Raw genomic sequence first — 11184 nt, forward strand, 5'->3', positions numbered from 1 at the left:
AAATTTGCGCTTATTTCCTATGTCTGATTTCTTGTAGCATGTTTGTACTCTTGAAAGGAGCCACGAAGGAGCAGTCTTTTAAGATTGGTCAAGAAATTGCTGAAGCTGTAACAGCAACAAACCCCAAACCTGTTAAACTGAAGTTTGAAAAGGTAAAAGGAAAATACTTTGCTTTGAGTATGTTGGGTGAAAACACTGTTATTTAAAAAAAAAAAAAAGAAGATAAAAGATCTTTCTGGACCCTAATGTAGGATAAGGATATACAACAGTCACGTGCTTTTGTGTTTCTCTGGGCATATATTGCAAGCTCCTTAATACCTCAGGGACCTTGTCAGAGGAGCACTGCAGTATCAACAACAAAAAGATATATTCCTACTTTCACATCAGGATGCATGGTGGCCTGTTGTGCTGGCAGCATCAGGCAGTTTGAAATTCTTGTCTCATCAGTTTTGGTAAACATCTCCCTTGGTTTGGCATTTCTGATTTCTTTTTATGACAAGGTAACACCTCTAGTTGACAAGGGAAGCCAGTTCATATAAACTTTTTGGATTTCAGCAAAGCTATCAATATGCTCTCTCCCAGGATCCTTCTGGACAAAATGTCCAGCACACAGCTGGATAAACACATCATGTGGTGGGTGAGCAATTGGCTCATGGGTCGAGCACAGAGGATGATAGTGAATGGGGTAACATCAGACTGGTGACCTGTCACTAGTGGGGTCCACAGGGCTCCATCTTAGGCCCTGTGCTCTTCAACATCTTCACAAATGACTTGGACGCAGGACTGGAAGGATTACTAAACAAGTTTGCAGATGATACAAAACTCTGAGGAGCTGTTGACTCCCTGGAAGGCAGGGAGGCCCTGCAGAGAGACCTCGACAAATTAGAGGACTGGACAATCATCAACCATATGAAGTTCAACAAGGGAAAGTGCTGGATTCTGCACTTGAGATGGGGCAGTCTTGGATGTTTGTACAGACTGGGGAATGAGATGCTGGAGAGCAGTGCCACAGAAAGGGACCTGGGGTCCTGGTTGATGGCAAGTTGAATATAAGTCAGCAGTGCCCTGGCAGTCAGGAAGGTCAACCGTGTCCTGGGGGCATCAGGCTAAGCATTGCCAGCTGGTCGAGGGAGGGGATTGTCCCGCTCTGCTCTGCACTGGTGTGGCCTCATCTTGAGTCCTTTGTGCAGTTTTGGGCACCACAATGTAAAAAAGACATTAAGCTGTTAGAGAGCATTCAAAAGAGGGCAACGAAGATGGTGAAGGGCCCTGAGGGGAAGCCGTATGAGGAGTGGCTGAGGTCACTTGGTCTGTTCAGCCTGGAGAAGAGGAGACTGAGGGGAGACCTCATTGCAGTCTGCAACTTCCTCGTGAGGGGAAGAGGAGGGGCAGGCACTGATTTCTTCTCTGTGGTGACCAGTGACAGGACCGGAGAGAATGGCCTGAAGTTGCGTCAGGGGAAGTTTAGGTTGGATATTAGAGAAAGGTTCCTCACCCAGATGATGCTGGGTACTGGAACAGGCTCCCCAGAGAAGTGGTCACAGCACCTAGTCTGAGTTCAAGAAGCGTTTGGATAATACTCTCAGGCACATGATGTGAGTCTTGTGGATGGTCCTGTGCAGGACTAAGAGTTGGACTCAGTGATCCTTGTAGGTCCTTTCCAATTCGGCATATTCTGTCATTCTCTGTTACATACCTACATTCAAACCAACTTGTGCAACTTAGTAGAGAAAATGTTCACCATCCCTGATGCCAGTGCATTAATTACAAGCCTGATATTTATTCTTTAGTCAGCCTTAGCACACTTCAGGGTATGTCCATGTGATACATACATATACCTATAAAATGAAAAATCATAAAAATCCATTCAGTAGGCTTCTGGAAAAAATATTGATGACAACAAGTCTTTTCTAGAAGAGCAAGGCAATGTGTTACTAATTTTGCTGAAAGTTTATCATTGTAAAGTCCTTAGCAAGGTGTTCAGGTGAGTTAGCATTAGTTCTAGTGATCCGGATATTTTCAAAGTACATACCTGACTCAACAAGTTCAGTCAGAATTTGTAAGCAAATTGCCATTTTCCATGGAAAATACAGTAGAAGAATATTAGCAAGAAAAGTCAGGATTCCTGTAGAAGGCACAGCAACTTTTGCTCCCTGAGTGATGTACAGGGACCCTTTCCACTTTGAGGCATTTCTGTGTCATTAAGCTGAAGGATTAATTGGCCAGAAAATAAATCACTAGGTAGAAGGATACACTTGAGAAGATAGCTTCACTTTAAGTGCTCTTCTTCACCTGCAGGTCAAAATACTGAGTACACTTTATACAGTAGCTTCCTTGCATAGGAACAGGAAAATGCCTCAAAGCCGGAGCATCTGTTCGGGAAGATAGAACACCTATATGCAGGACCCTCTTCAGCCTGAGGCAATCTAAATTCGCTGCTCCCTCTTCCACAAGAGCCAGGAAGATGTGGTGTTATCCTAATAACACTGTGAAGAAATCATTCTCCATTCCTTCATTTAAAACTGGTCAAGGAATCCTGACACAATCAAGAGGTTGGAGAAAACAAACAAAAGAGACCATTACCCTAAATATCCATTCATGAAAAAACCATTCTCCAAGCATAGGCATTAAGAAAGCATACTTTCCCCAGATGGAGATACTAGCTCATTTTTGGCACCTCCTAATTAGATAAAGTTTGAAAACAGAAAGTTCTAAGCACTACTTTTCCTGGGAACATTTTCTTCTCTGATATTAAAATGAAGTTGCCTTTATTAGAAAGAAAGATAATGGAGTTACATTAGAAATGGTGACAGGTACAATCCAAAAAAATAAGGGTACTTGCAACAATTTATAATGTCAATTTTCATCTGAGCTTCAGCTAGATCAAGTATGAAGTGATTTAAGAATGGAACTCCACAGAATCCCAACTTCATCAGCCATCCTTTAACAGTCCTTTGATGTAGTTTATCAGTTTCAATGATTTAACAAAAAAAACAAAACACAACAACAGCAACAAAGTAAAGTATTCCTTAGGAAACCCTCTATGTTCAAAGCCACCTTATATTCTCAACACATGCCAGATTGGGCTATCTTCTTTCTAAACATTTCAGGTCTACTTGCCATGTGTCCTGCAAACTAAAAAGAGGTACGTGGGTTACATGTATGAAACGTTGGACCAGAAGGACCCAGTATTTGATGCAAAAGGCATAGAGACAGTCCGAAGGGACTCCTGTCCTGCTGTTTCCAAGGTAAAATGTTCATAGATTTCTTCCTGAGTGAAATTATAGTATTCTGTTATTTCATTTTGTATTTGTTCTTTCTCAGAGTTCCTAGTCCTTTTGAGTTGTCCGAGATTTCATCTGTTTTTCTAGTATGAGCCATTTGAAAGATAAATTGAAGATCTTTCACAGCATTACAAGGACTTGCATTTTACATCTTACATTTCATCCCCTAAAAACCCCATAAAAAGCCCTTGGCCCATGTAAGTTCTTTAAAAGACCATTCTTGATCCAGTTCACTCTAACGGAAAGTACGTATTAACTCCCAGATGAGTGAGACACACTGATAGGTCTGCTAAATAGCTCACTTACATAAATCTAGTTTTGTTAAGAATTCATTTAAAATAAGCTTTCTTACCTGTATATTTTAAACTGTGTATTGGAAGGCTGTAAAGAAATGGGTCTTGTTATTAGCCAAATTAAAACAATTTTATGCCAGTAAGAAAGGTAACCAAGTTGGAGGATTTACTGCTCTTTTTTACTTCCCCTTTTTTTTTCCTTTTTTTTTTTTTAATCCTTATTCTTTTATTTGCTGAGGTGGTCAGAAAGTCATGGCAAAATGTTTTAGATGACAGGAAAAAACCTCTCTCATACTCTGGAAGACCTCTGTAATTGTTGAAGCAGTCTTAGTGCTGGAGTATGGATGACGTCATGAAAGATATGTCAAACTGAGGAAAAAGTCGTCCAGTAGTGTGTTTACGAATGTCCTTGAGCGGAGTGATTGCAACCTATTGTCATATTAACATTCTAGTTCACCACTGGTACTTTTTCTGAGCAGTGTATTCATATTTCCGTGTAATTTACTGAATAAATTGGAATTAATTGTTTTTAGTTAAACATACATGGTTTTCTCACCTTTCTCATTTATTTAAAAAGATACTTGAGTGTTCTATCAAGTTGCTATTTGAAACACGGGACATAAGTCAGATCAAGCAGTATGTTCAGAATCAATGCATGAAGCTACTGGAAGGAAAAGCCAGCATGCAAGACTTTATCTTTGCAAAAGAGTACAGAGGGAGCTCAGCTTACAGACCTGGAGCCTGTGTACCTGCCCTGGAAATCACCAGGTAATGAGATTAAGAAGTGCTAATCATCGATATTTTTTATCTTGACCTTTGTGCTGACAAGTTATGGGGAGGAGATCATAGCTATTTTTTATCTTGATCTTTGTACTGGCACATTATGAGTAGATCATTGATATTTGTTCTCTTGACCTTTATACTGTCAAGTTGTGGGTAGCAGTAAGATCTGTCCTTCAGATACTGTTGTAGCAGTTGTCCCTGGCTTCCTTCTGTGTGTGAAAAGAGATCAGGCATGAGATAGTTCTAGAAAGCCATTTTGTAGTCCTGGAAGCAGCCACACGTGTTTGACAGTAAAGTCTTGTCCGGATGTTGTAACAGTGTGTTCCCTTCTGTTACTTATGTTTTGGGTTTTGTATAAGGGCTTGAGTCTCCACCCATCACTCACAGATACTAGATATGATAAAAATTGTAATAGTGATGTCTCCCAGTGCTGTGAAATACATTACCAGGCATAATTTTTCATTTTTAAAAAAGTACCTTACTTAAAGTTAATATTTCACCCCATTGATAATGTTTATTAGAAATAGATAGTGTGAGTTGGCACATTTTGCCACCTTGCTTAATACAAAAGGTCTTCCAATTAAGCTATACTTTTTTGGTAAAATAAAATCCAAGTCCAAACTGAATACCAATTTGAAGCAGGTATCAATCTACTGAGCAAGCAATCTCAGAAAGCAAAGGCAATTTGACCAGAAAGCAAATTCTACTTGAGCTCTTTTTAATTCCCTAGCTGCTCTTTATTTAAATATTTCTTTAAGGAAGAGGTAGCTAAAAAGCAACTTGCATGCAAATCCAAGTGATGAAATAGAACGTGTTTTAGGTCACATGTTCCAAGTTCTAAAATTTAGGTCTGATCACAAGATAAATTAAAAATGAAACAATTTGGTCCTGTGCTTCATAATAGATGTTATCTCCAGTCATCTGGAGAGCAACTGATATAATCAGATAGGGAAGCTTACAACCAAATGGATTAACTGTGAATTTGCCTCTGGATGTATTACAAAGGCTATTTTTTAAACAGGAGAATGCTTGCCTATGACCGTCGCTCTGAACCACGGGTTGGGGAGCGAGTGCCCTACGTCATTGTGTACGGCATGCCCGGCCTGCCCCTGATACAGCTGGTGAGGCGGCCCATCGAAGTCCTGCAGGATCCCAACCTGAGGCTGAACGCCACGTACTATATCACCAAACAGATCCTGCCCCCGCTGGCCAGGGTGTTCTCACTTATCGGCATAGACGTCTTCAGCTGGTACCATGAGTTGCCACGGGTAAATGTTTTCAAACAGTTAACAAGTGCAGTGCACCCGTACAGGGTTTGGCTTCATTGTGACTTTTAATGGAATGAGGTTTATATGAGGCAACAGCAGAGAGTATTTTACAAAGCAGTGTTTGATGCTCAAACATGCAGTCCTGATTCTTAGATCTTCTGTGTGGTTTTTTCACTTCAGTTTTTTCAGCCAGCTCTTCTGTGCAGGGTTGATCACACAGTAATATTCTGTCTTCTGACTCCTTCCGTAGTTTATGAGAATGTCTTGCTGTGCTGTATATTTTTAGTAGTATGTGTATATGCATCTGTTTAGCATAATAGATGTTGGAAATCCTATTTTCTAAAACATTCTGACGATCCTTCCTCTGTATAGAAAAGGTGGTATGCCCCAGCAGCAGGAAAACGTCAAAAATTTGTATCACCAGAAATTTTAAAATAATTATATCCAAACCTGACTTTTCTAAAAGTTCAAAAAGTCATTGGGATGCAGGAAGAGAAGCGTTAGATAGCTGGATTTTAGTTCATGATACCCCTTACAAAAAAGGGATAGCAAAAGACAGTGTGTATCTGTGTTACTTTGCTCAGTGTGGACTTCAACAACATAGTAGTACCTCATATTTCCCACTGCAGACTCTTAATACAGCCTCGACTGACTTCAATTCTTCTTTTCTCTGCCTTTCCGATGGCACTGTGACAGTCACCTTAAGTATCTCCAGTAAGCTGCTCTAAAAAGGTGAAAAGAGCCCTGGCTTTCTGCAAGGCCACATAGCACCAAGGAAGTCACAGGGAGCAGAGTAGCAGGAGAGTGAAGGGTAGCACAAAGCTTAAGTCATGCAGCAGCAGGAGCAAGTGCAGAGAACAAACTTCCCTGGGTGACAGAGCAGAGGTGGAGCCTTGTCCAAGGAAATCAGAGCATGAGTTAGTGCCATGGACCAAAGCACCATGGCAGCTCTGTGACCAGGACTGCACTGGCACAGAAACTCTTAAGGCAGGGAGAATCTGGAAGGCAGTCACTGGGGCTGCAGCCAGGACATGTTTAGATGTCAATCAGATCAGCAGCTAAAAAAGGAACAACTGCAGGAGGTGGAATTTGAGTTGAGATCAGGAGTTTAGCATGTGACCGAGGATTTCTTTGGTTATTCTTTCTCTTCTCTGGTGAGATGAGAAAGTGAAATAAATGTAGGCGTGGGTTCTATTCACTTCAGGGCCAATGCTGCACTCTTCAGAGTGATGCAATCCATGTTCGTAATTTGTATATGAACCCATGCCCTGCAGGCTGTCTTGTACCTTCTTATTCCTTAAAGAAAAAAAACCATATGTAATCTACAAGTAAGGCAAGCTGCTCTTTGAAAGTTCATTACCTCTTAATTATTTTTCTTAACAGATTCAGAAGGCTGCCTCAACTGCCCGCACTGAGCTAGAAGGACGCAAAGGCACCATCTCCCAATATTTCACGACCTTACACTGTCCTGTGTGTGATGAACTGACCCAGTATGGGATCTGTAATAAATGCAGAAGTCAGCCACAGCATGTGGCAGTGATTCTCAACCAAGAAATCCGAGAGTTGGAGCGTAAGCAAGAACAGCTGGTCAAGGTACGATTAAAGCATTGTCATATGTCTGTCAGCAAAAGACAGGGGCTGGAATTCCAAAGCAGGGTGTTACTGAGTGCTCACAACAGAAATGGGAAGTACAGTTCGGGTGTTAAATGCACGGCAGCTTGTTTGCTTTTCCCATTGCTGTCGCAGGCAGCATAGCAGCTGTTACTCTCCTTACCTTTGTGTAAAACTGAAGGCAAAGAGGGGCTCAGAACAGAAGATGCTTTTCTCATTTTCTTCTTTTTTTTAAGATTATCTTATATGGTTTGTAGGTGCCTTTTTATAATGACAGTGATGGAGAGCTGTGAAAGTATGAAAGATTCACCTTTTTTGCATTAAAATAACGGATGATGCTCTAGTAACAAAAATGTTTGTGCCAGAAAACTTATTTATTTATATGTATAACATGGATGTGTTTTAGCTTGGGGGTTTTCTTGTTACCTTTCCTCTCCATAGGAATTTTCCAAGCTGTTTTTTCTCTTGAGCTAGAAATCAATTAAGAGGGTAGCTGACTCTGCTCGTGAATATATGATAGCAAAGCACAGTGTCTCCTCTTGTGGAAACGTGTATACCCTCACCTAATTTTCATACTGTTGTATTTTATAATTAATAAATATATTGGTTAAAATTTATTTTTTGCACTACCACAAGAACAATTTTGAAGACTTGTCTGAATTTCAGGGACATAAACATTCCTGTAGTCTAAGCACTGATTTAGTAGGTTCTCATGGGGTTGTTATAAACCCACTGTAATTCACTATTCATAAATATTGCATTACTAAGGTGTGGACTTCTTGATGTATTTTGTAATATTTGCTCTTATCTGCATTATAAATGGCAGTAAGTAAGGAGATGCATGTTCTGCAGTTTTTCTATGGTACTCTGAATCTTCTATATTGCTCTTGTTCTGGAATAAATCAGAACTTGGCAGATTGATCCAGCTCCACAGAAGGATCAGTGGGTTTGATTAGAACATTCTCTTGTCCCTGCAACAGCTCGGCAAGGCCTAGGATCCTGATCCAGTCAGTGTTTGATGTCTCTGTAAGAACACCTGTCTTATTTTAATATGAAGGCATATATATCCTTCACAGCCTAAATTTTTGGTCCCCTGTGACTATAAACATGCTGGAGCCAGCAGAAAATTACTTAAAAATTATGTGCTGTAGATTTTTCCGTAGACTTCTCCCCTCAACACAAACTGAATTTAGAACATGTCCCAAGTACAGTTTAGTTTGGTCCCTGGCATTTGAACCAGCCACAGCCTCTTTAAAAGAACTAGGGCAGATGTATTTCTGAGGTTACAAACCCTGGAACGAGTTGTTTAAATCCTGTTCCTTTTGGTCATGGTTGCAGGCCAGAGGACTGGTATCCTCTGAGGTGCCACATGGCCAAGAGGGGCTGCTCCTCTCTGGCTGTTGTCAGTCTGAGTTTCTGGTCTGCAGGAATTCGGTGCTGATGCAGGTCTGGCTTGAGAGGGTGCTGGTTCCCAAATAATTTTAACATGGAAAGAGGGAAAAGAACTAGTTTTAAAAGCAAAGTGATGTAATTTTGGTTTGTTGTTCAAGCTATGCAAATGTGTAACATTTTAATGTTACAAAACACAGGTGTGGTTGAAAGGAAACTTCTGAGGTTTTGGAAAAACCACTGGAGGTGGCAAATGCTGCAAAGGATAAAAATAAAATAGCAAAGCAGAGGACTTTTCTGAAGGTAGCTACCGTTGGAAAAACTGTGCCTGCTGCTATTCAATCTGGTATCTCATGTTAAAAGTACTTTCAAGCAGCATTAATAAGGAGTTCCTTGAACAAGGAGAGCAGTGCAACTTATGTAGCCTGTGTGTTCCTGTCTTACGAATGATTGACTCTGACTAGATAAAACTCTAATTGAAGCTTATTTTGAAACAAGAGTAATTTATTTAAAGTCCCTTTCCTCTGCAGAGAATAAGTGCAGAATAAGAGATTTTTTTTTTCCACTAGGAAACTTTTATACAGTTTATCATGCATAGAACACTCTGTCCCGCTTAAATCCATTTAACGTATTTACCTTGCTTTTCAAGTACCACCACTTGTGAGTAGAATGTAATTAGCAGGATTTGAACCCGGGCTGTACAGTCCTGCTGTTGTTCTCTGCCCAGTTTAGAGTGGGTGATGCCTGCCAGCCACCCCACCCGTGGCCAAATGAGCCGTCTGGCAGCGACGGGAGGGGCTGCAGCAGAGAAGGGAGCTCCTCTGGATCCCTCTGTGTTGGGGAAAAGCTCAGTGCAGCAGGGCTGTGCCTGTCCTGGTGATAGTCTTGACTTAGTAGTCCCAAGTGGTTTATGCCTTGCTTGTGTCATTTAAAATAATCTGGTTTGCTTTTTTTACATGTAATGTAGATATGCAAGAACTGTACAGGCTGCTCTGATCGACAGATCCAGTGCGTCTCCCTCAACTGCCCAATACTTTTCAAGCTCTCCAGAGTAAGCAGAGAACTGTCAAAGGCACCATATCTTCGCCAGCTACTTGACCAGTTTTAAATGATCTGTGTTACAGGATTCCAGGTGCTATTTTTTTTCTTCAGTGTTTACCACACTATTGTGCATGGTGCTTCTTCAATTCTCATCTAGTCCAGGATTTCCATTTTACCTGTTGGGTTTATTATCTGAAGAATAACGAACATTTATCATAACTAAATTAAAAAAAAACCAAACCCAACCCATTTGTTGATCTATGAATAGCTCACTTTTTAAGATGTACAAATTTCTTCTTCCTTTCATGTTTCTAACATACTGTTTTATAATGCTGATGTTGAAATAGCTCTGTGTAACATCTTGTAAATCCATTTCAAAGTAGAAGTCAAGTTTACTTCCTGGAGGAACGAGCACTGAAAACCTCTTGAAATGATAAAACCATTTGTGTGTGTTTTTGAACTGTCAGTATCAAGACGTGTTACTTATATATTATCCATTCACTTTATAATTTTGTCTGCGAAATATTTTGTAAATACACTTTTTTACTTTTCAAACAACTGAGTAAAATAATGTGCAATGACTTTTATACAGATAATTTTAAAGTTGGTTGGTATATCTCCTCCTAAGTTTTGCTTGATTCCAAGTAGATTATTATTTGATCAAACTGTGCAAGCAGTAGTATCATGTGTAGCATTTTGAAACATCATTTTCTAAAAATTGCTGTCTTGCTTTAGCTATTAATGGGGCATTGTGAGGAACTGTGCAAAGACATTTTTGTTACAAACCTGTGGGACTGTTGCAATACTTTAAATATAAAATTTTATTCCATTTTTGCTTGTTTTGTATAGACATTTCTATTGCTTCTAAATATGCTTAAAATATTTTCTTTCCTTATGTACTGTACAGTTAAATCTTATTTGCCACCATCTTGACAAAATGTGTATTTAGAATATTTGTATAACTGTATAAAATGGAAAAGGAATTATGTGGTCAGTGCATTGTTTTCTAAACTGGAAATCATTTTGTTTTAGAAGTTAATAATGGAAACCATATTAAAATTGAATAAAACAATATGGTAAAAAATTACATTTTTTTTTTAATATTTACCCTCACTTACAAACACCTTTGTTTCCCTTGTCTGGCACACACAGTAATATAAAAAAGACTGCTCAAATAAGAGTTAAGAATCCAGCTTAAACTTTAGGATCTAAAACCTCAGTAGCAATTCTAAGAGGCCTTCCCCAAACCAGAAGATAAATATTTCCAATTTTGCATTAGTCAGAATGGGACTAAGTTTTAAATTTAGAGTCCAGAGTAGCTTTAAAAAATAGACCAAAACTTTATTTACATCAAGGAACCTGAGTACCTTCTCCAGATAGGAATTTATTACAGTCAAGACACAAGTCAGTCTATTAAATTTCACATTATACAGTACGATGTAAAGCCCACACCAAGCAGAATAAAAACTATTAAATATATAATGGAACATCCACAGATTGCAATGTACTTGGATG

At 39.5% G+C, this 11184-nt stretch overlaps 1 protein-coding gene across 2 annotated transcripts in view; it reads left to right on the forward strand.

The window, feature by feature from the left end:
* The window catches only part of REV3L (REV3 like, DNA directed polymerase zeta catalytic subunit), a 131514-nt gene extending 120760 nt beyond the window's left edge, over nt 1-10754 (forward strand). The window contains exons 27-32 of one of the 2 annotated variants that reach the window (XM_027692926.1): nt 38-152; nt 3111-3248; nt 4155-4345; nt 5382-5628; nt 7012-7221; nt 9596-9736. In XM_027692926.1, the coding sequence (XP_027548727.1) occupies nt 38-152; nt 3111-3248; nt 4155-4345; nt 5382-5628; nt 7012-7221; nt 9596-9736 (1042 nt within the window). Of the gene's footprint in view, nt 1-37; nt 153-3110; nt 3249-4154; nt 4346-5381; nt 5629-7011; nt 7222-9595 lie in introns of both variants that reach the window. The other variant, XM_027692916.1, reaches the window with a different exon arrangement.
* Nucleotides 10755-11184: the final 430 nt, after the last annotated feature.

This window comes from Neopelma chrysocephalum, unplaced genomic scaffold, assembly GCF_003984885.1.
Source record: "Neopelma chrysocephalum unplaced genomic scaffold, ASM398488v2 Primary Assembly neopelma1_23, whole genome shotgun sequence".
NCBI classification, from domain to species: Eukaryota; Metazoa; Chordata; class Aves; order Passeriformes; family Pipridae; genus Neopelma; species Neopelma chrysocephalum.